General features: G+C 40.3%; 1 protein-coding gene across 2 annotated transcripts in view; it reads left to right on the forward strand.

The window, feature by feature from the left end:
* Zfand3 (zinc finger AN1-type containing 3) overlaps positions 1 to 25225 on the forward strand; it is a 194483-nt gene that overhangs the window by 132723 nt on the left and 36535 nt on the right. For both annotated transcript variants that reach the window (XM_075979757.1, XM_075979758.1), the window contains exon 4: positions 14446 to 14511. In XM_075979757.1, the coding sequence (XP_075835872.1) occupies positions 14446 to 14511 (66 nt within the window). The remainder of the gene's footprint in view (positions 1 to 14445; positions 14512 to 25225) is intronic.

Below are 25225 nucleotides of genomic sequence, written 5' to 3' on the forward strand. Positions count from 1 at the left end.
CTCTAATGTTCCCCTTATTTTTAATATTGTTGACTTTACTTTCTTTTACTCCCCCCATCTTAATTTTGTTTCTGCTTTGGTTCCTCTCTCCTTAATAATTTTCTTACTGGTTTGTTGATTTTCTAGCTCCTTAAGTTATCTTGTAAGGCTTTTGTTGTTGTTGTTGTTGTTTGTTTGAATCATGTTTTCTACGGTTTGAGTTTTGGTTCTTGCTTTTCGTAATTAGTGATTGATGTGGGTGGTTCCAGTCCTTTGTGGGTAGGGCCATCCCTTGGCAGGTGGTTCTGGGTTCTATAAGAAAGCAGGTTGATCAAGCCATCAGGAGCAAACCAGTAAGCAGCACTCCTCCATGGCCTTAGTTGCATCAGCCCTTGTTTCCAAGTTGCTGCCCTGCTTGAGTTCCTGTTCTGACTTCTTCAATAATGAACTACAATGTGGAAGTATTAGCTGAATAAACCTCTTGCTCCTCAGCTTGTGTTGGTCATGGCATTTTGTGAGCAGTAGTAACTGTAAGACACGTTGCCCAGGCTGGTCTCAACGCCGTGAGTTTTTCTTTAATATATGCCATTAATTTCCAAAATGATGTTATAAGAACATTATTGAGTTGTGCCTAAATTATTTTGGTTGAGCAGGATGTTCTTTGCTTCCCTGGAAACTGGTTTCTGGTGATACCTTAGCTAATCAGAGATTTCCAAGTGATGGTGGGTGTTTTCAAATTTCATCTGTGAGTCTGGACTTGTCTCATACTTTGAAATCTTCCTGTCTCTACCTCCTGAGTGTGAGAACTGTAGAGGTCAGTCATCATCTGTAGATTGTAATGCCTGTTATTTTATAGCCTGTCGTTGATCCTAGCAACGCCTGATCTGTTCGCTGCAGAGTGAATGTCACTGCTACCAAGTAGATAAGCTTTTATTTGATTTTCCAATTAAATTTCTAGTAAACTCTAAAGGGAGCCAGTTTGCCCATTTTCAGTGTGGCTTCTGTAGGAGGCCAGATATTGGACAGAACAGGCTAACAGCTTTTAGCAAAATGTTTGGGAAATATTACCTATTAAAAATATTTTATGACTTCCTGCTGGGCTGGTTTTAAGTGAAATATGGAGGGACGATTTATTTACAGTTCTCTCTGTGTGTGCCTTTCTCTTCCTTTTTCTCTAATGAAGCTTGAAGCATCAAGTCGTTTATCAGAGGTAATTATACAACAGATGGGGCTTTTCTGATATATAATAGTCTCAAAGTGGAAGATTCTCTCCTGCAATAAAGAATGCCCAAACTTTAAATGTCTCTTGATTTTAATTTAAAGGGTTCTTTTCTGTAGTGTTATTTATTTATTAATCCTAGGCTGGTTCTACAAAGCATGCTGCTTTCATTAGGGCCTTGTTCTGAGAAGACTGATACTTTGCAGCACAGTTTGGTAATGTCCATTATGTGCTTTATTGAATCAAATAGCTATCATTGAGGATTCATTGTGGATGATCTTTAAATTCAAGCTTGTCAGGATGCAGGACTTGAGTGTTTGCTTATACAGACTATTTCTGCTCTACCGTGTTCAAGTACTTACAGTGTCATTTAACCTTTAACTTGTCAAAATACGAGCCCAATTAAAGCAAACTTATGATTTCCAAGTTCCTCACCTGCTGCTCTTCCTCAGCTTCAATTCCTACCTTCAAGTAGTCGCATGAAGTATGACAGCATTTTCAAATTCTGGGTTAACAGAAATGACTAATTTGCCTGTTCGTGTTCTTTGCTGATTTAGCTCCCTCTACCTTGCTCATGTGTAGGAATGACTCATATATTGTGGATAACAAGTCTTTGTTAAATATAAAAATGGAAAGTGTAGAAATGAACAGTTCTCAAATTGTGTATTTTGTGTTGTCCCACTTTGTCCTTTGCCTACTTGACCATGTTTTATGTACTGCTGCCTGCAGACACCATAGTCCCTGCCATCGGGTTGGCTGCTGTGGTTTTCAGTGCTTATGCCAGAGTAGCCCTCAGTGAATTTAGTAATAGCCCCAATACCAGTTACATAGACAATTCCTTTTTAACTATAAGTTTTCTTTTTTTAAAATTGTTCTTATTGAGCTATATATTTTTCTTTGCTCCCCTCACTCCTCCCTTTCTGCCCTCTCCCGTGAACCCCACACTTCCAGTTTACTTAGGAGATCTTGTCTTTTTCTAATTCCCATGTAGATTAGATCCATGTATGTCTTAGGGTCCTCTTTGTTGTCTAGGTTCTCTGTGATTGTGAATTGTAGGCTGTTTTTCTTTGCTTTATGTCTAAAAGCCAATTATTTGTGAGTACATATTATATTTATCTTTCTAAGTCTGGATTACCTCGCTCAATATGATGATTTCTAGATCCATCCATTTGTCTGCAAATTTCAAGATATCATTATGTGTAGTACTCCATTGTGTAAATGTACCATGCTTTCCTTATCCATTCTTCAGTCAAGGGGCATTTAGGTTGTTCCCAGGTTCTGGCTATGACAAATAATGCTGCTATGAATGTTGTTGAGCACATGTCTTTGTGGTACGATTGAACATCCTTTGGGTATATACACGGTATTGCTGGGTCTTGAGCTAGGTTTGTTTTCTCATTTTCTGAGAAATCACCATACTGATTTCAAGATAGGGTTTCTCTGTGGTTTGGGGGTCTGTCCTGGAACCAGCTCTTGTAGACCAGACTGGCCTTGAACTCACAAAGATCCTCCTTTGTGAAAAAATGCTGAGATTAAAGGCGGGTGCCACCACCACCTGGCCTGATTTTGTTTTGGCCTTTTGGTTAGTTTGGATAAAGATTTGTCCATTTTGTTGATTTTTCTTGAAGAACCAACTCTTGGTCTCATTGATTTTTCGTATTATTTTCCTTGTTTCTATTTTGTTGATTTCAGCTCTCAATTTATTTCCTGCCTTCTAGTCCTCCTGGGTGAGTTTGCATGTTTTTGTTCTAGAGTTTTCAGGTGTTCTGTAAACTCAGTAGTGTGGGATTTTTCCTGCTTGTTTATATAGGCATTTAGTGCTATGAACTTTCCTCTTTAACACTGCTTTCTTTATGAACCATAAATCTGGATATGCTGTGTGGTCATTTTCGTTGAATTTTAGGAAGTCTTTAATTTCTTCCTTGATCCATTGGTGATGTAGGTGAGCATTGCTTAATTTCCATGACCTGTCCAGTGGTTAGAGTGGAGTGTTGAAGTATCCCGCTATTAGTTTGTGGGCTTTAATGTGTGATTTTAAGTTTTAGTAATGTTTCTTTTACATATGAGGGTGCCCTTGTATTTGGGGCATAGATGTTCAGTATTGAGACTTCCTCTTGATTGATTTTTCCCTGTGACTAATATGACCCATTCCAAGTATGTTCTCTTGGGCCCAGCTCAAAATAATTTCATTTACTCTTGACTGTTTCCATTAAGGAACTCCTGGACTACTTATCTGTGACACTTGCTCACAGATTGTCTTTATTGTTACTTTTAGACTTGGATATATCTCTGTGTAGCAGTTTAGAGTCTCAGGTTCCAAACAAGGAAAGCCTCTGTTTTTTACTGTGCTACTTGACTTCAGAGCTCCTGGTACATGTCCATGCAGTGCTCACTTGATTCTTACTTTAAAAATCTAGAGAAGTTTTATTGGTAATTTTAGCATTTTTTAGAATTAATATATATGGCTGGATGATGATGGTGGTGGTACACTTTAATCTAGCCCTTGGGAGGTAGAAGTAGGAGGAGGTGAGTTCCAGGATAGCCAGGGCTACACAGGGAAACACTGTCACAAGACAAAAGCAAAAAACAAAACAAAAAAAAAAAAAGGAAAAAGGAAAAACTACTTTGTTTTGATACATTAAGAGGTCTCATTGCTTGAATTTTATGTAGCTGTTGTTTATTATTAATATATTCAATATTTAATGGTAGAATTCAATAATCTCAAGACATAAAACTTTGAAGTTTGTATGTCTCATTGTGACAGTTCATCTCAGAGTAATAATTGTGTCTGTGCCTGTCTCACCATGTGTGGGTAGCATCTGCCTCTTGTCAGGGTACTTTCTGTTCATAGGCTTTCTTTTGTCTTCTGAATTTCCTCCTTTAGATTCCTCTGTGCAAGAGAGAAGACTAGCAAGCTTCTAATACTTACTATTCAGAGTCTCTAAGGCCTGAAGCCTAAAAGGTTTGTTTCTGCAGCCTTCCCTGATGGCTGTAAGGCTGTCCAGTTACTGCCAATCAGATGCAGTTTTGAATTCTCTTGCTACTGATTAGGGCTTTGCAAATACAGAAGTCCAGAAGATTCTCTTAATAGATGAAATTCTCTGCCCTTGTCTGAAGATAAAGGCCACAGTGAACAACCATGTCATGTCACACCAGTTTAGGCTTTGCTGCATTTTTGTTTTGTGTAGGTACAGGAAATACATGACACTGATGACTTTAAACTAAATCCAAGCTATATTTATGGCAAAACATTTGCCTGAAAAGTAATGAGATGCCTCTACTTGGATATGCTGAAGTAATTATTTTAACTTTGTAGAAATGCATTGTATGTTTATGCAGCTCTTTGAAAACTCAGGGCTCCCAGCACAAAAAAACAACCATGTGACTTTATATTTCATACTCATTTCCTCCATTGCTTCATAAGCCATTTCATGGTCCAATCCTTCACTAGGGGTGATACTTTAGTAAGGATTTTTAAAATTTCAAAATACCAGTAGAACCTTTGACTACATAATTCAAATTGTGACATTCCTAGTCACTCCTGGCAGTGCAGACTGTGTGTAGGGCCTTCCATTCAGTGTCGTTCTTAACAGTTTGGCTTACTAGCGCATCGTGCTTTGGAGGGACTATTTCATGGCATAGCACCCGTGGTCTGCATAGATATCTAGTTTCATTCTTCCTGATGCTTCTGATAAAGAATGCACACAAATTACATCCTTTTCTGAGGTGGGCACAGAAGCTTTTTGCCATTACCAGTGTAGACAAGATTCTTGAGGATTGTCTTACTACCTTCATTTTTATTTTATTTATTTTTATGTTATGTGTTTGACTGAATGTGTGGATATGTACCATGTGCATGAAGGGTCCATGAAGGTTGCAAGAGGGCATCAGATCTTGTACTGGAGTTATACAGTTGTGGTTAGCCACCATGTGAGTGCTGAGAACCAAACCCAGGACCTCTGCAAGAGCAACAAGTGCTCTTAACCCCTGAGCAATTTTGTTTATCCTGTTAGATTTTTGTTTTTAAAGAAAAAAATCTCTCAGTGTCAAGTATCTATATCAGTGTTATGAAAATTATGCTTGTGCCAGTGGTAGAAATGTAAATTTTCATTTCTCAGTTAGACCTTAGGTAAGCCTAAGTAGTCAGAATCAAGGCCTAAATTAGATGATGATAGTCCCTGATTTAATGACTATATTAGATGTGCTTTGTCATGAGCAACAAAAGCAGTGTCTAAAATTAGAAATGACTTTTTTTTTTTAAACTTTTCCTAAGGGGGTTTTGATTTTGATCTGCAGGATCCCAGGTTCTTTTCTTAGGCTTGTTACTTCTAATCCTGAAGAACTGATACTCTACACATTTAGATGCTTGCCTAGAACTAGTTGAGCTCCGTGAAACATTGTAGCGAGATAAAATGCTCATTATTGATTTATATCACTTGACTTCATTTACTTACATGTTAACATAGTTTTAGATAGTAAAAAAATAAATCTTTTATTTACACTGCAAGCATGGATTAATCTCTGCCAAGAGTAACATCAGAGAGGGTTAGCCTGAGAGGAGTGTGGGAGAATTGGAGAAATCTATCAACTGTAAGGGTTCACTGTTGTGTACTGTGTTGGAAGTTCTAAACCCAGGTCCTTCAGGATCTCTGAAGCCATTCTTACTCCTTACCAGCGTGAGAGTGCGTTCTTGCAGTACATGCAGGAGCAAAACTCCAACACCGTCTTTTAAGCTTGGGACTCTTAAGTTTTTGAAATAGTTGTATTTCATAAAAGAATCTTTTCATATTCAAGTGTAATATTAATATTTTGTGTTTTTAGATTTTATATAGGTATCAATCAATATGGTATGTGTAACCCAAAGTTCTTTGTGATCTTCAATCATTTTAAATGTAAAAAGATTACTTGTGGACTGAAAGTTCAGGAAGTGCCATGTTAGATTAACATGTAAATGTGGTAAAAATCAACTGTTTTAGTTAGCATGACAGTTCTTCCATATCTTCTGTGGTTTTTGGCCTGGATTGTTTTCATCTGGTGTAGAACTGTTTCTGGACACTTGGTGTTCTAGATGGCTTGGACCACTTCTGCCTGAGAGGCTCTTGGCCTCAGTGTTGTTGGAGGCGAGGAGACGGTGATCCTTCCACAGCTCTACTGATCCTAGCGCCCCGTTAGTGCTCATGGCATGTGTGAAGCACTCCTAACTTAGCTTTGCTCTTGGTGCTGCTTCCTGGGAAGGTGTTGTGGGAAAATTTTATTTCTAGTGAGCAAACATAGTGGTAACTGCACACACATTTCACAGGTTTGCAGAGATGTCCAGGACTATCATTATTAGGGAGGTGGGATGCCATAGTCATATTACTTGGTTGAACATAATCAGTAATATACCTATAGCGAGGCCTGGCCCACTTTGAAAATCTCCTTATACTATTCATATTTAAATTAGGGATTTATGAGTGGTCATACAGCAAGTTAGGATTAGGATTTCTGACAGATCAGCACTTAAGTTCTCTAACATGTCTTATAAATGGTTCATTTTAGAAGTTTCATTTGGAGAAATGTGAGGGCCATCGTCTGTGCTGGTTTGTTGTAATCTTAGAGTCACATCCATTATATCTGTATGTTTACTTGCTTTTAATCAGTAGACCTTTTCAGACCCAGTTATGTAGATAGATTAGGCATTAGGCATGTCCGTTCTGGTTATACTAACTCATGAATTGCAGGTGGAAGGTGACTGTGGAAAGGGGGCGGGGGTCTTTTCTGAAAAGGTGACTGGTTCTTCTGCAGCCCAGTCTGTGCCCGGTTGTTATTACTCTCAGTCCTTTGCCATTTTAAAATCACATCCATGTTAAAGGCAGTCACAGAGGGACTATTTTATTACTCAAGAAGTAGGTTGGGTATTTTTCTAAGTTTTTATTTTTAACATGACCACACCAAGATAAAAGTTTATGTTTGCATTGCTCAGAAGCCCTACTTCTTTGAAAAGCTTCACCAGCAAGCAATTTCCAAATCTCCAGAGAGAAGACAGAATTATGACTGTCGGATCTGTCTAAGGTCACCTTTAGGATGGCGAGCCTGAAAAAGTGAGCTGCTACAAAGTAAACAGCGTATGGATTATGATGGAGTGAAATTGGCCAGCTGGTTAGAAATAGATGATACATTTCTAATAAGTCCACAGTGCCTTTCATTGGGAATTAATTAGATGCTGTTATGTAAATGTCATGTTAATTAAGCAAGAAAATTGAAGCGTTGTAAATCTGCTCGAGGAGTGGCTATTTTTGTGTATTAATGTTTTGCAGTTTCTCTGGAAGGCTAATAGTAGAATATTTGACTATGGAGTTTCTGGCACTTCTAGCTGACTGACTCCTTGACAGTCTGTTTTTTAATGATGCTTTAGCACATGGTTTAACTACAGGCCGTGAAGGTTTGTGGGAGCAGGACAAAATATAATCAGCCATGGCAGGTGTTTTAACAAAACCTTTTAGAGTAGATTGTTCTCCACTTGAAATAAAGGAGAAACAGTATTTTCCATATTTGTTTTGCCTTGGGTTTTGAATTCTGGAAAGCATGCTCGTCCAAGTGTAGCTGTCCCCCGTGCCAGTGCCGTTTCCCCACGTCACAGCCTGGTCCCTGTGGAACTGACTGCACTGTGAGGTCTCTAGGCATGGGTTTTTGATATATGTTACTACACTTTGAAATGGAATGTGAATGTTGACAGTTAACGGCATACCTTATGCAGTCCTGATTGTCTATAGATTACAGCAGTGGTTCTCAGCCTGTGGGTCACGACCCCTTTCCCAGTAGTCATTTAAGACACCGCTGGAAAATACAGATGTTTATTTTATCACTCATAACAGTGGAAAAATCACAAGTTACGAAGTAGCAAGAAAAACAATTTTATGGTTGGGGGGTCTCCACAGCACGAGGAATTACATTACAGGGTCACAGCTTCAGGAAGACTGAGAGTCACAGGGCTGCAGTGAAGTGAGTGTGCAGATTTGCTGCAGCTTCTCTCTCACAGAGCTGAGATTGCAGTTCCTCCAGGAAAATCCACCACTCTGTTGGATTTGCTATAAAGTTTTTTTTTTTTTTGGAGTGCAGCTGAGGAATAGCACTTCATAGTGTTCCTGACATTTCACATGTGGCCAGAATTACATACAACACCTTTAATACCAGCATAGACACAAACCCTAGAAGAAAAGAATATGTAGACGTCCCGGTTACAAACTATACACTCCTCCAAGCATTATTCACTTGTAAATTACAAAGTAAGTTGAGAAAGGAGTCCTGAATAGAACATCAAATGCAATGTGATAGTCTGTTATCACACCCCTCTAGATAATGCAGGATCTTGGAAAAATTAGCAAAGGAAAATTAAGCAAAGGAAGTCAAAAAGCATACATGATGATTGGCTGAAAGGCAAGTCAGGTTGCTTTTGTGAGAGGTTCTTGCTGTGTATAGCCTAGGGTGATCTCCAATTTGATATACTCCTTTCTCAGCCTCCCAAGTGCTCATACTGTGGGCATGTGCTGCTATTTAAGCTCAGGAATCATTTGCTTCCCTGAGAGCCTGTCTTAGGGTTTCTATTTCTGACATGAGACACCATGACCAAAAGCAAGTTGGGGAGGAAAGGGTTTATGTGGCGTACACTTTCACTTATTAGCTCATCACTGAAGGAAGCCAGAACAGGAACTCAAACAGGGCAGGAACCTGGAGGCAGGAGCTGATGCAGAAACCATGGAGGGGCACTGCTTATTTGCTTGTTTGCCCTAGCTTGCTCAGTCTGCTTTCTTAGAGCACCCAGGATCACCAGCTCAGAGATGGCCCCACCCACCTTGGGCGGGGCCCTTCAATCACTAATTAAGAAAATGCCTTACACCTGCATCTTAAGGAGACATTTTTCTCAATTGAAGTTCCTTTCGGCAACCAGTTTTGTTTTAAGTTGGTTTAAAACCAGGCTACACAGAGCCAAACATATCAAACGAGAAATTTTGTGATTTTTTTTTTTTTTACACAGAAACAGTCAAAAGTTGTCTTTCTGAAATTGCCATAATACAGGTTGCAGATGTGACACACAGTTGATAGCAGTGATACCAGCTTGTCCATGGTGATCACTCCGTGAGCTCCTGGTTTTCCAGAGAGCAGCATGCTGAGTTTCTGACACTAAACTTCCCGCTATAGTTGTAAAAGGATCCTCTGAGCTGCTAAGCTGGCCACACTGGTCTCCACTAGAATCTGGGCTCCCTGTCTTGAAATTGTTAGCTCTAAATACTAATGCCTTTTTGGTATCACCAGTTGTCTTAGCCTCTTTGGTATACAAGATCATGATTTAAATTTTCTCTGCTTAGGAATGTATTTTCTGTTTCCTGTCCTCACCCATGTAACCCACAGTCAGTCACACATTGGCTTCTTCACCTCACTCTGTTAACTGACGAGTCTGTCTTGCTTCTTAGTCAAAATAACGATGGCCAAGAACAGAGCAGAGCTCCCAGTGTGCTGTAGGTACATGTTCAGAGCTGTAGGGACATGGGTGATTCCCTCAGACATTAGGTATTCCCGAAAGGAACGCTGGTACTGTTTTTGGTGAAGTGGACAACTCCATTTTGCCCATTGCCAGTAGTTCAGTTCTTAGTACTATTTTTGTACTGGAATCATAGGGGACACATTTTCTAGAATTTTGAGATGTGTTTATGCTGTGGGACATTTGTTTTAATAATGCCAAGATGTGTTGCATTCTTTTATGTTGCATTTGTTTAACTTTGTGAAACTGTGTTATTTTGCCTGTCTAAAACACCTGATTGATCTAATAAAGAGCTGAAGGACCAATAGTGAGGCAGAAGAAAAGATAGGCTGGACTGTTGTTGTTTGTTTTTTATTCTTTACTCTTTGGGGGCCCGCCACCTGGCTACCAAATAAAAACACACACAGAGAAACTTATTTTTACTTATGAATGCCTGGCCTTAGCTTGTTTTGTTTTTGCCAGCTTGTCTTATCTTAAATTATCCCATCTATCTTTTGCCTTTTCTTACATCTATATATCTTACTTTCCCTCTTACTCTTACACTTACCCGTGGTTCCCTGTGTAGCTGGCCCCCTATGTCCTCCTTTCCTCTTGCTCCTTCCTCCTCCTCTTCCCAGATTTCTCCTATTCTTTCTCTCTGCCCGCCAGTCCAGCCTATCTTTTCTTGTTGTTGACAGAAACCCTTCCCATAATTGCCTACATTTGTTTTAAGTGTTGATTTATAATTAATTTATAAGAGCAGATAGTCTCCTCTCTAGTGACTAGTCCTTTTTCCTTCCAAGAGTCTGTGATTTGGATGATACACTATTAATATAAGATGCATGTATGGTATTCGCTGGCTTTTGATCTGTGTTTTAAAGTGTTTCATAGGTTACTGTCTGCCAGACCAAACTTAATTCCATGTTCTCCATTTATAATATTGCCCAATTATCAAAGCTGGGATACATTATCATTGCCAGTTACTGTTGCTGTCAGTTTTTCTTGGCTCAGCTGTGGTTCTGTTTGTATGTCAGTATAATGGAGTGAACACATTGAATTAAGGCTGATAGCTTAACAAGCCTCTGGAGAACACTTGTATGGTGATGCATGCTGAGTTGTGCTTTGTAGCTAGAAAATTATTTGCATTTTTTGCCAAAACCCACAGAAATTTATTGACGAGTAATTTTTTTTTTAAAAGATAAACTCTTAACCTTCAGGCGAGGTAAAATTTCCTTGATTCAGTAATTATCTGAACATTTTCAGGCATGGAGTGTAAATTTATGAGTTCCAGATACTTCTTTGCTTTGATTCCACGCTTTCTCCCTTCTCATACTTTTTCTGGATGGGTTGTTGATGTCTTCTAAGAAACCTTTTTGGTATACACTCTTACTGACTGTTCTCCACAGCTCACTGTGTTTTTGGAACCCTTGATCCTGGCCAAATACTGAACTAGGAATTAAAGAAAATCCATCATATATTGTAACTTACTGAACTGCTAATATTTATGGTGTATCCAGCTTGCTTAGGAAAATGCATAAGTCTTCTGCTTGGCGTGTTCCATCAAGAGTTTACATTGAATTCTCAGGAGCCCATATTTTAAAAAATAATTTTATGTGTAAGAGTGTTTTACCTGTATGTGTATAACTATAAGCACTATGTAAGTGCCTAGTGCCTGCCAGAAGAGGAATTGGGTCCCCTGCCTGTCAGTCAAACCTGGGTCTTTTGAAAGAGCAGTAAGTGCTGTCAACTAATGAGTCACCTCACCAGCCCCAATGTCTCAGAAGATCTTCTAATGTTTTTGTCCAATGGTCATATAATTCATTCTAGTACAGCCTGAACATTTGTTTTAACGTATGTTTCTAATACTATGATTAAACACCGTGATCAAAAACAACTTGAGGAGGAATGGGTCATCTTATAGCTTAAGGCCCTTATCATACAGGGATGTCAGGATTGGAACTCAAGGCAGGTACTGATGCTGAGGTCACGAAGGAGTACTGCTTACTGGATCGCTCATCATGGATTAGTTAAGATGCTTCCATACACCATCTAGGACCATCTGGCTAGTGGTAGTACCACCCACAATATGGGCTTGAACCCTTCTACATCAATTAACCATCAATCACAAGTTTGCCCACTGGCCGTTATGTTGAAAACATTTTTCTCAATTGAGGTTTCTTCTTCCTAAATGATTCTAGGTTGTGTAAAATTGACATAAAACTAGCTAAAATGCCGCCCCTAATTTAAACACCTAAAGTGATCCAAAATCAGACACTTGGGAGACGAGACACAAGAGAAAATTTCATACTTGATCTCATGTTCTGTGTACAGTTAGCTTCGGTTATGTGTATAAAGTCTGGGTGAAGTGTAATGGAATATGATTTTCTCTCTTGGGAACTTCTATTCTCAAGATATCTTTATGTATGAAATATCCCAAAATACAGTAAAAACATCCAAATCCAAAACAGTTCTGATCTTATTTGTATAAAGGATTCTCAGCCTGTGTTCCATTCTTTGCTGTCCCTTTATAGTATACCTCCATTAAAGTGTTATAAAGCCATTTACTTCCCTGTATAATCCCCCAGCATTACTAAATGCCCAGTGCCCACATAGTCTTTACCCAACAGAGGAGAGTGACAGATGACAAGAATTTTGATGAAAGAGAAGGTGCTGAGACACAATAGAAAGCATCACAGTTTATTGAAGCCTTCTTACTGAGATGGTCCATGAACCCTTAGGCTATTGTCAGCTTTACTGTTGCTTTTTATTGTGGAAGAAATGGAAGTGGCAAGTGTCATCTTCAGGAAAAGCCTCTTATGTTCCAGAATAGGAATGTTGTTGTTAAGAACAACAGCAAAATACATGGAATCAGGAGCCACAGTATTTTTGGGGAGTTTGGAAAAGTTTGGAGAATTTGGAACTGTCTGGCTTCTGTATGGCTTGGCTCACTGCTTCTGCCTTTTACTTATTTTCAAGTCTAGGTTGCTCTTCTAAGCATCTCAGATTTTAGTATATATAAACTTTCCCTGGAGAATGGTAACCTTTGTTAGGAATAAATGTTAAGTTGGAATACCCTGCCCTCTGAGAGATCTTTTGAATTTTTCTAATTTCTCTTGCCCCATTTTTATTCTTGTATTTTCCAGGTGTTGTTGGCTAGTGATGAATGTTCTTCCTCTTGATTGCATGTGACATCCATTATGTATTTAATGCTTTGGCACTTGGTTCTTCTCCATCCAGCTATTTATTGCAGCTGTGTATCGTTCTTCTGTACATACACCCTATCTTCCTAATAAGATTGCAGACTCTATGGGAGTAACCTGTGTGGTGCACCATGGGTATTTGTCAAGTGCTTTTGGAAGTTAGCAGCACACTTCTTGGTTCTCTTTTCCTTAAATATGTTCTTTCTATGACTTATACTATATAAGGGTTGTTGCCATTATGGCCTTGGACTAGCAAAGAATGGGTTAATGGTGGGCTTCTTAGGTTGGATCTCCAAGTCCCTTTCCCATGACTTTAGTTATTATTTCCAGCTACAGGTCTTAGGGCTCTTTCATCTTTTTTTTTTCAGTGAGTAATGTCAGTGATATAAAGTCTTGTCATAGATGATATAAAACTGTGCCAACTGGAAACAGTCACCCGAAGAACGTTTTTAGAATAATACAACTTTTGCCAGTGCGTTCTGCTCTTTTGTGGTCACCAGTGCTGCTTTCTCAGGGCAAGTTGAGAGTTATTGGCATCCATATTGTACAGCAGCTTTCTGTTTTCAAAGGTGAGACATAGTCATTGGTAAGGGGAGTCAGTATCAACTTCATATTACTTTGATCGTTCTTATCCTGCAGAATAGAAAAGCTGCTTTTCAAGCTGCCTTCTACTAACTAAACTCTTCACACTCTTATGTATCAGATCTCTGAACCCACCAAGATCCCTTGGAGACACACTCAACCGTGCCACTCAATATCCTTTCTTGATCAGCAGTATTTTCTCTATATACTGAAACATCGTTATTTCTTCTGATAAGCCCTTTGCTATTCCTTCTTTTAAGAAGGAATGCCCTTCTTTAAGGCCTTTTTTTCCCTCCCCGATTCACGTCTTTATTAGCCTGGATTCTTCTGTGTGCTTATACATCGCAAGCCATGTTAAGGCCGGTTTTACAGTAAATTCAAAGTACAATGACCACTGAGATTATAAAAGGATACATATGCCTACTTGGTTGCTTTGTGGAAGAACTCATTTCTCCAATATTTGGGTAATTTCTTCTTTCCTGGATCTGAATTTTAATTAAATTTTCATTATTTAACTTCTGAACATTATGTGAGACTTAAGAATGTTTTATGAAGCCGGGCGGTGGTGGTGCACGCCTTTAATCTCAGCACTCGGTAGGCAGAGACAGGCAGATCTCTGTGAGTTCGAGCAGCCTGATCTACAAGAGCTAGTTCCAGGACAGGCTCCAAAGCTACAGAGAAACCCTGTCTTGAAACCACCCTCCCAAAAGAGTGTTTTATGAAAGGTATATCACAATGCAGAAAGACTGGGACTCTGTGGACTCCACGAACTCCATTGCTAAGCTACAGTAGAAGCTCTTTCCTTTAAAGGAATCTGTGCACGGTTATCACTTTGCTGCCACCCCTAGCGTATCTGCAGGTTGAGCCTGTCCTTTGTACGCTTCTCTTTCTTATTTGTGGTGGTAGCTGTGGGCTTGTGGAAAGTACCTGCCTGATGTGCTTTTTGTTTGTTTGTGTTTGGTTTCTAGGTGGGCCATGCACAGACACAGCTCATGTCTCATTAATCACACCAACCAAAAGATCCTGTGGTGCAGGTATGTACACCAACCTTACCTGAGTTCTTCCCAGAAATTAGCCTCTGATTCTAACTTGATATGTATACTCCAGGGGAGTGTTTTAATTTTTTTATTCATCAATGCAAAATGATATATTTTGTACTTGGGATTGGGTAAAGTTTGAGTAGAAGTGAGAATGATGTTCATTGGAGTCATATTGGCTGAATAGTGCTGGCGGCTAGTTTCAAATAAGTAGGCATCAAAATTTACCAATTTGCTAATATCATAAAGTTGATAAGACAAAAAACAGGTATGAAATACAGAGTATTGTCCATTTGTCTAAGACCTGAATCTTCTAAATTAATGTTTAAGTAATGATGAAAGCATAAAGAAGCATTTATAGAGAAGTAAGTACCAGCTTGTTTGTTGCAATGTGTTAGTAATTTTGGGAAATTTTTTGTTGATGTTAAAGCCATGGGATTCTACTGAAACCAGTCTTCTTGGATGGATGGTGCCTCAAACATTTTTGCATCTGTGACGTTTTTATTAAACATGAAGTCATGAATCTTGTAGCCCTTTAAAAAGCTGTTCAAATGTCCACTGTTCCCTTAGCCTATAGCTTAATTTATTTTAAACAGTTTGCCTTTCTAGTAATGCTAATTGCTGTTTAAGATATTTCAAGGTTTGTATTCATATTATATTGTTTTCTAAAGGTCACAGTCGAAATGGTCTTCATAACTCAATTCAGTCCTTTTAAACTCTCAAGCAGAAAAGTAGAAACTGTTTCACATGCAGCCTTTAAGCCTTCGATCCTGTAAATATGGACGGTTGCTGTGGATGTTTATGCAGACCGTCTTTGTGCAGACTCAGAGTAACATCCAGTGCTGAACTCTTAGAGAATTTGATTTTACTTTTTCTTACAAATGGTCAGTTTTGAGACAGATGTACGTGATAGTCCTGGCCTGCTGTCATTACTGTGTGCACCGTGGGCTAGCTCTATGTGTGCTGTCGTTACTGTGTGTACCGTGGGCTAGCTCTATGTGTGCTGTCATTACTGTGTGCACCGTGGGCTAGCTCTATGTGTGCTGTCGTTACTGTGTGTACCGTGGGCTAGCTCTATGTGTGCTGTCGTTACTGTGTGCACCGTGGGCTAGCTCTATGTGTGCTGTCGTTACTGTGTGCACCGTGGGCTAGCTCTATGTGTGCTGTCATTACTGTGTGCACCGTGGGCTAGCTCTATGTGTGCTGTCATTACTGTGTGCACCGTGGGCTAGCTCTATGTGTGCTGTCATTACTGTGTGCACCGTGGGCTAGCTCTATGTGTGCTGTCGTTACTGTGTGCACCGTGGGCTAGCTCTATGTGTGCTGTCGTTACTGTGTGCACCGTGGGCTAGCTCTATGTGTGCTGTCGTTACTGTGTGCACCGTGGGCTAGCTCTATGTGTGCTGTCGTTACTGTGTGCACCGTGGGCTAGCTCTATGTGTGCTGTCGTTACTGTGTGCACCGTGGGCTAGCTCTATGAGACAGAGTGCATTTCTCTGCCTGATTGGGAGCTTGGGAGACCACTTCTGCAAGATGGTTCCCAAACCTCTTTCACAGATGAAAATGATGGTGCTTACTCAGGACACTGTGGATTTCCTGAGTAAGACTGCTAAAGAGTAGTGTGGACAGGACCTGAATGTCTGTCCTGCAGATGCTAAAACCTTTTGTATTACATTGCATCATCATATTACTATGTACCACATTTTTATTATATGCTCCACCCATCCCAAGCTTAAATAGGAAAAGTATGTCATTGATTGAAGTGTGAAGAAACCAAACACATATTTGGTTACAGTGCTGAGTAATGTAGGTTTTTTTTTTTTTATTTTTTTTTATTTTTCGAGACAGGGTTTCTCTGTAGCTTTTGGTTCCTGTCCTGGAACTAGCTCTTGTAGATTTTAAAATGCAATTTCTAAAACCAAATTAGGTTTCAAATCCCTACGCCCCCACCCCTCCGCGACAGATTTTCTGTATAGACCTGGCCATCCTGGAACTTGATGTATAGATCAGGCTGGTCTTGAATTCAGAGATCCACCTGCCTCTGCCTCTTAAGTACTGACACTGAAGATGTGTGCCACCACTGTGTGGCTTTTTTAGCTATTTATATAATGTGGTTTTTGTTTTGTTTTCTTTCTTTTAAAAGTAAGTTGACATTTTAAATTGTTTATAAAAGTGGGCTAAGACTATCTCACGGGTTCAGTGTAAGAAGAACATTATACATAGATCATATAGATGTTAATAGTTCATTGTTTTATTTTTTATAACTACAGTAATTTTTAATGTTATCATAATACCTGACAGAAATAAGTTGGGGAAAGAAAGATTTATATTGGCTCCTAGTTTCAGAAAGATTTCAATCCATTATAGCAAGGAAGCCATGATATTTGAGGTAGAGCCTATTCACATAGTGCATGCCATGAGGCTGAGACTGGCTGGAACCAGATGTTGGCAGGGCCTTCAGAGGCCTTCTACTAGTAGCTGGTTTCCTTATCCCGTGTTCTCAAAATGGTGCTACAACTTTCTGATAGTAAAAGCATTGGAAGCTGTTGAAAGCATGAGCCTGTAGGGGACATTTCAGAGTGCAGCCTTAGCATTTTGTTTCAAGTCTCTAAAGACAAATAACCAACCTACAATTTAAAATGTATTTAGTCCAGCTTCAAAAATCCCCACCCTCTTAGCAGTCTCAATACAATTCAGAACTCTGAAATCTCATCTGAGATGGAAAGCAAACTTGTAACTCTGGGCACCTGTAAAATACATGTTTTCTCCTTCAGTGTCTATGTGAGCAGACCACATACTCTTTCTAAAGGGAGATAGGAGGATATAGCAAGTAAAGGATGGTTGGTCCAAAGCAAGGCCAAAAACCAGCTGAGAAAATACCAAACCTGTGAGCTCTATGTCCGCCATTCAGAGCTTGTGGTGGCATCTTCTAAACTCCATTAGACTTGGGCTGCTTTGCTATTTGCAATCCTTTGTAGCCCCTTTCTTGAACGAGCTCCTCTCAGCGGGTCTAGCTTTGTTTAATGACATCTCATACTCCTGGCTTCTCCAACACCCCAGCATCTCTGCTTTACCTGAAGCCTCACCTCTCTATCTTCACACAGCCCACTCAGGAGTTCCCGCTGTACTTTGACAAGGTCAGTGGTGGTGGTGGTGGTAGGGGACGAGGAGGTGGTAGTGATGGAAGAAGAAGAGGAGGTGGTGGTGGAGGGGGAGATGATGGTGGTAGAGGAGGAGGTGGTGCTGGTTGTAGTGGTAGTAGTGGTTTTTCTTTAAACCTTGGGCAAGCTCCCAGAACTCTCTAACTCTTGAATTCTGTATGCCTATAAAAACACAAAACAAAAAACGAACAAACAAAAACAGCAACAAAAATCACCAGGTTCTCCCTTTTACCACAACTGGTAGTCACTGTGCCTGGGTGGCTGAACCCTACATGGCCCTTTTCCAGAGGTGCCTGGAGGCTCAGTCTCAGACACTGAGATTTTAATGGAAGTCTCTAAGGAGTTTAAAGTTTTATCGTTTGTAGGGTTTCTCTGTGTAGCCCTGGCTATCTGGAATTTGCCTTGTAAACCAGGCTGGCCTCGAACTTACAGAGATCCACCTGCCTCTGGTTTCCGAGTGTTGGAATTAAAGGCACCACCCGACTTTGAGTTTTTTACTGTGAAAACTTGGCTGGGTTGAGCCTTGCCCTCAAGAGACCTCCTCTGTTATCCCATTGAAAATTGTGAGGTACCCCCCTTCCCTCCCTCTTTTGTCCCTCCCTTCCTCCTTCTTCCCTCCCTCCCTCCCTCTTTTCCTCTCTTTGTTTTTTGAGACAACTCTATACAAGTCTTGGCTGACTTGGAACTCTATAGACCAGGCTGGCCTTGAACTCCAAGACCCAGCTGCCTCTGCCTCCTAGTGTTGTGATCAAAGGTCTGAGCCACCACCACCTGGCTGGTGGTGGTAATATCAGCCACAGTTTAGTTTGTCCCCAGTTCTAAACATTGTTGTGCTCTTTTTTCTACCTTGCTTAATTAAGTTAGCAGTTTCTGAAGAAGAGGACAGGTATAGAGTGTGAATAAGGACACAGGTGTAGTTTGTGAATCAGGACATGGGTGTGTAGACTGTGAACCAGGTTGCACGCAATATAGTTCATGAAATAGGAGGAACCCTAGTAAAAGACTGTCTCAGCCATTTAAGATTCCTGTTTTGTAAACCACTCTACACGTTCATACATATAGCTTTTACGTCAGGTATGTCCGTATACATGTAATTAACATATAAAGGCAAATGAACATTTTAGATAAGAATATGCAATGAAAAAAGGTTTCTTGTTTATTTTTTATTTAGTGATTATTTTTTGAGGTCTAAAATTGAAGTTAGAGAGGATGGTGAGCCACTATGTGAGTGCTGGGAACGAAACCCAGGTCCTCTGCAAGAGCAGCAAGTGCTCTTAACTGCTGAGCCATCTCCCCAGCCTTCCACACATATTTTTAATAACCAAATTCACTATAACTTTTGGTTAAAGGTAAAATAAGCAGCATTGTGATAATTTTGGTATTTAATTAGAAAAAATAAGTGAAAAGTTGTGTTGGTATCCCTATTCTACACTCCACTCTTCGTTGAACACTGAAGGGTTTGTCAGCAAAGGGCTGAAAAGTGCTCTGTGTGTGCTGGAGTGCCTTGCCTAGAAAACATCAATGCCTACAGATGACTGCAGAGCCCATATTACTTCAGAGATCTCAGAGTGTTTTACACATACTTCTTTATTAATTCTTAGAACCTTCCTGTCAAGATCAAATATGCTGTAAAGGAGAGTCTGCTTCCTTGGCAACCAGCCACTTTGAAGAGGTCCTTTTGTCCTTCATCTTCTCTAATCCCCACATAATGCCAAAATCATGAACATGGTGATTGGAGCTGTGGTTAGCATCCTTACACAGAATTATTTCTATGTAGAGATTTATGTGGTCTTATTTTTGTGGTTAAAGTGCTTTGTGGGAAAGGTGGGAAGTTTGGCTTTTTCTTTTCCTTTCCTTTTTTTTTTTTTTTTTGACACAGGGTTTCTTTGTAGCTTTGGAGCCTGTCCTGGAACTCTTTCTGTAGACCTGTCTGGCCTCCAACTCAAAGAGATCCGCTTGTCTCTGCCTCTTGAGTGCTGGGATTAAAGGCGTGTGCTACCACTGCCCAGCTAGGCTTTCTTGTTTAAAGATTTATTTGCAGTTACAGCAAAAGAAAAGTTCTTTTTTTCTGGTGTATGATATTCATGAACCTCAAAATTGAAATTGAAGAGGACAATGTCTTGGCTTTTTATCACTGTGATAAAGTCCATGACCTAAAGTAACTTAGGGGAGGAAAGAGGATTTGTTTTCTCTTAGAACTTTCTGGGCACACTCCGTCACTGAAGAGTCAGGGCAGGAATTCAGCAGAGGAAGTGGAGGAGTAGTACTGCTTACTGGTTTGTTCCTCTTGGGTCACTCAGCCTGCTTTCTTATTCATCCAGGACCACCTGCCCAAAGGCAGTGTCTCCGTGGTGAGCTGGACCTGCCTACATCCATCATTAGCCAAGAAATGCCCTACAGACAATATGAATGGAAGCATTTTCTCTACTATCAGCAGGGTCTTTAGACGGTGACTCTAGGGCTCCATTCTTCAGCACCGCATCCGGGGTAGACGTTGTGGCATGTGGGGAAAGGGAAAGCCCTCTCTAGCTGCCTGCCTCTTAAGGCTTTTTTCCTTCTATTTTATAGTCCCCTTTGCTCTGAAGTTAAGACGAGAAAATAGTTCATAGCCAGCAGATGTTCTCCATTGTATCCACACTTCCTTTTATTCTCTTCCACCTTGTATGTTAGACAGGTAATATTCGCTGTTACACTTTAAAAATGATTTTAAAATGTTTGTGAGTTGAAGTGTAGTTATAATTAGTAGAGTAACCAGTAGAATCACTATTTGTGGGGCCCAAGGTGAGAGCAGGAGGAATTAGAGACTGTCTCTTTAAACACCAGGACATGTTTCTCAGAAAGCACCATCTTTGCACCTGTAAGAAGCACAGAAGTGTATCCCTGCCTGCTCGATTTTCTCTTCTTTACCTACATTTGTTTATCTTGTTAGGTCACCTATTTTCCCTTCAGTTCAGTTAAAAGTAAAAAAGACAGGAACTAGAAGAGCCTTGTATTGTTTATTGGTTTTTTTTCCCTCTCTAACCCTTTTCTCCACAATTCTTGGGTAGCCTGCTTGTGATATTACTGTGTGTTCTTACAGAGGTAGCAGAAGCCTCTTCCACTTGGGAATTGAAAGAAGACTGGTGTGCTAAATACACTTAATGTCAGTGCTCAGAAGCAGTTAGAGGGTATGTTTCATTGCCTTGTGTTATCAAGAGATTCTGTAAAATCTCTTAGCTGACCCAGAAGTGAAAGGGTGATGGTATTACATCAGGTGACCTACCCATCTTGGCAGTACCTGTATTTGTGTAGTTGAGCTCCACATAGAGTCAATATTCATGAATACACTTTAGTTGGTACATTGAGCCCTGAAGAACGAAGTCAGTGGTCTAAGCTCCAGTGGTATTACTCACCATGGGTGCCTCTGCTAAACAATGACGTCCTGTCCTCTCCTCTCCAGATGTGAGCTCAGCTGTAACTCACTTTTTCTTACTTGATAGTCCTCCAGATAGAGCTCACCCTCAGGTTTGCAGTCTCAGCATTTGAGACAGAAAATTAGAAATTTGACCTACTTATATAATGCACAAGTTCCTATCAGTAGAATATTAGGGAAGATATAAACCTTTCTTTTTTTATTTGCATTTAATGTAACGATTGAAGAAAGATCAAAACAGTAAATCTGCCATAGCAAGGAAAAAAAGGATTAAAATTTTTACTTTATGCATTCATCGTCTTAGTCTTCGGGGAATTCATTTGATCCTTGGAGTTGGGGGGGCGGCAAATGAATATAAAATATTTGACAAAGTTGCAAATTTTCTTTTAATTGAAAAGGTACCACCTTTTCATGTTCTGCCTAATTAAGTATTTCCCACTGAAGTCTATGGTGGTGTGTCAGAGTGGCTCACTCCTGCCAGGATGTGTGTTTTGACAGTTGAGGAGATGAAACGAAATGGTCCATGCTTTATTTTGGATTGGTTGTTACTGGTTTGTTTTTCTATTAGTCGGTGTGCCTCAATTTGCGTTAGAGAATGAAATAGGGGAATTAAGGCATTAGATACGCAGATGACTTGATGCTGGTCATTTGAGTTTAAAAAGCCACATCAATTCCAGAAAAAGCCAGTTCTCTGTTTTTAACTGTTTCCCTAAATGGAAGTGACATCCTCTTGCCACCAGTTGCTTGTGTCTGTATTATAGCTTAGTTTGTGATGTGGCTTGTTGCTGTTTTAAAATGGTATGGGGGATGGGGTTGGATGAAGGGGAAATACTTGGCCCTTGAATTTGAACCTTTACAGTCTGTGTGCTTTGAGCATATTCAGTTTGCTTAGTTTCATGAACATACACACAGCATTTTAAAAAACCTTTATGGCCATTTGTTTTATCATAACTTACACTCTTCCCAAGGAGAAAAAGGCCTACATACCCAATCATTAGCTGCTCTGTTGCTCCACAGGACAAGCCTACACCATTTCTGAAGGATATACAGACATTTACTGCTTACTCCTCTTTTGGTGCTTTTGTGTTTCTTTAGGTGGTAGCTGAATCTAGGCAGTGCTGTTCAGGTGGTGCTGCTTAGATATGTGGGCTTGATAGAAGGCACTGGGATGGGAATGTGGCCTTGTGGCCTAAGCAGGCTTACCAGAATGAACACCATGGAACAGCCACAAAGCTGAGGTAGGAATCTTTGGAACCTGGCACTGATATTGCCCATTAAGGAGATTTTTTTTTCTGTCCTACTTGGTTCCTGGCTATACTAATAGAACAGCACATCAAGCAAGGCTGTAAATAAAAGTTATTACCTAATAGGTGGGTGCCGAAGTGGAACGGACGGAGCTGAGGCATGGAGGCCTTATTACTGCTCATCAGCAATTATAAACAGGATAAAGTGTGTGGGACTTGCGCTGATGCAGCGGCAGCTAATAGAGGATAGGATGACACTGGGCCGTGAGAGGATGATGTATGCTGATGGGCTTTTACTGCCTCATCTTGCTGCTTGCTTTCAAGACAAGTTGTGTTATCTGTTTTCCTGCTTGCTCATCTATCTCAAGGGAGACAGTCCCATTGCCTCACCTGCCAGTGGGTGGGCTGGCTCATAATCCTCTTGCCTGCATCTGCTTCTAAAGCATCGCCTTCATAAGATAAACACTTTTGGAAATACCTCATCATCGTAGCCAGCTAACACCATGATCTTACTGGCTGCTGCTGTGGTGGTTGTAGAGCACACCTTCTGAATGGGGTGTTTCTGTGGAGTACAGGGTCAGGTCGGGCTCATCACTGTATTCAACAACCATGCTAAAGAAGTAATGTTGCTTGCCCCTGGGAATTCAACCACAAAGAGGCAGGTTTAATTCAGAAACAAATACAATTAAATCCAGCTTTAGAGAGTAGCAGGAAAATAATTTAGGTTTATTTTAAAAAGTAAAGATCGAAGCTGGAGCGATGGCTTGACTGACTGCTTTTGTATAGGACCTGAGTTTGGTTCTCAGCATCCATGTTGGGTGACTCACAATCACCTTTAACTCCTATTCCAGGGTATCAGATGTCCTCTTCTGACTTCCTCACGTTCCTACGCACATGTGGCATACAGGCATATACTCAGGTCTGGCATGTGTGCATACAACACATGAAATAAGATGGTTTTAAGAGAGGACTAAGATTATGCCAACCACAGGAGTGAGCATAGCATGAGGTGACTCCTTCATGGGGATTCTGAGAATTCAAAACCCTAGAGTCATGGGCATGATAAAGGGACACTGGATTTGGAGTCAAAGACTAGCCAGAAGGATTGTGGTTTGTGTGAACAGAAAACTGGAGGTCCAGCAGCACTTGTGAGTGCCATGTAAACAGCTTGTGCTTAAGAAATTGAGATGATGCAGTGTTGCTCAGCTCTGAGCACCCCCAACCACAGCAGTCAGACCCAGGAGACAGAAGCTGGCACAGAGCACAGAGGGTTTTGAGAAAGGGTGTTCCAGTTTGATCCCAGAGTTTAAGTGTTCTGGTTATTCAGCTCTTTGTCACAATCAGGAGACTTCTTGCTGCTGGAGAAATTGTAGTTTTGTTACGTAAAATACAGGCTGAACACAGATACTGTCAGTTTTTTATTTGGTGTCTTAAACTATGGAGTAGGTACAGACACCTGATATGTGACAATCTTATTGTGTTCTTGAATCTGCTTTGCCATTGGGCAAATGTAGAGTTTAGCCTTTTCATGCAAAGTAAGATTAGAACCCAGAGACAGATGCTTGCAGTCCCAGAATTTGGAAGGTTGAAGCAGAAAGGTCAGGAGTTCATATATAGCCCTCAACTATATAATTAGAGACTGCCCTGGGTAACCTTATTTAAAAACAAACAAAAAAACTAAAAAACCGCATAAAACTTTACTTGTCAGAAAACATCAGTCGATACTGATTGTTGGGTATATGGTGAGTAGTGGCCAGTAGAATGAAGAGAGATGTTTATATTAGTAATTGACAAGATTTGACAGTTGATAAGAATTGGCTGAATGTAATTCATAAACCCAGGAACCAAGAAGATTCGGCTAATGACCGGGAGAAAGTGCAAAGCCAAATGATTGGTACCATTTTTGGTTTCTGATAAGCTAAATTTTACATCCTTGTAGATCAGGGTTTCTCAACCTGTGGGTCTTAACTCCCTTGGGGGGGGTCACATATCAGATTTCCTGCATATCAGATATTTACAGTTCATAACAGTAGTGAAATTATAGTTACGAGGTAGCAACAAAATAATTTTATGATTGGAGTCAGCACAACATAAGAAATTGTATTAAAGGGTTGCAGCATTAGGAAGGTTGAGAACCACTGTTGTAAATAGTAATAAAATTATAAGTAGTGGTCTATTTGAGGAATTATCAATCTAGAACAATAGTTCACCTATGCAAATTGTTAAGAGAATGAATACAGGGAACAAGTGTCAGTGAGCTGAGGAAGACAGAGGAAGGAAAAGGTTCCCTACAGGATTGGAAAACGTTCAAGAGTTGAGAGGTGGGGACCGAGGGAAAGCTGTTCTTACGGCTCACAGACCACTGGGTAGATGACAACTTAGAAGTCTGGTGTGGTGGGAAGCCAAAGCTTGTTCAAGACTATTCTTTTCTGAGTAATGGCATTGACAGAAGCATCAAGCTAGAAGTAGCTACAGGAAACACTGGTGGACTGAGGGGGAAAACATCTCCAATTAGTAGGTGGTCCAGACTGAAATTCAGTGGCATGCGTGTATGTAAACCAAATGGGCACTTTCCCAAAGGAAGGGGCAGAGAGAGGGACATGGATGCATGCCTCTGTGTCTTTAAGTCCACCGTTTGAGACACAATGGCACATCGCACGATCGAGTGCCTGAGGAGAGCGAGCAACAGTCTAGAGACGGTCTTACTCAACACAACCAACCAGCGTCTCCTAAACACTGTATGTTACTACTTCCTATGCAGAGAGAACCTACATCCTGGGAGGAAATGTTTCTTTTATCCCTGCTTTGATGAACATTCAGCTTGCACTGGTCCTTATCCTGCTGCCTGTAGTATATTATTCCCTTCATATCCCTTTCCTTTTCCCGCTATTTAT

The sequence above is a fragment of the Microtus pennsylvanicus genome, chromosome 7, assembly GCF_037038515.1.
Source record: "Microtus pennsylvanicus isolate mMicPen1 chromosome 7, mMicPen1.hap1, whole genome shotgun sequence".
Taxonomy (NCBI): Eukaryota; Metazoa; Chordata; class Mammalia; order Rodentia; family Cricetidae; genus Microtus; species Microtus pennsylvanicus.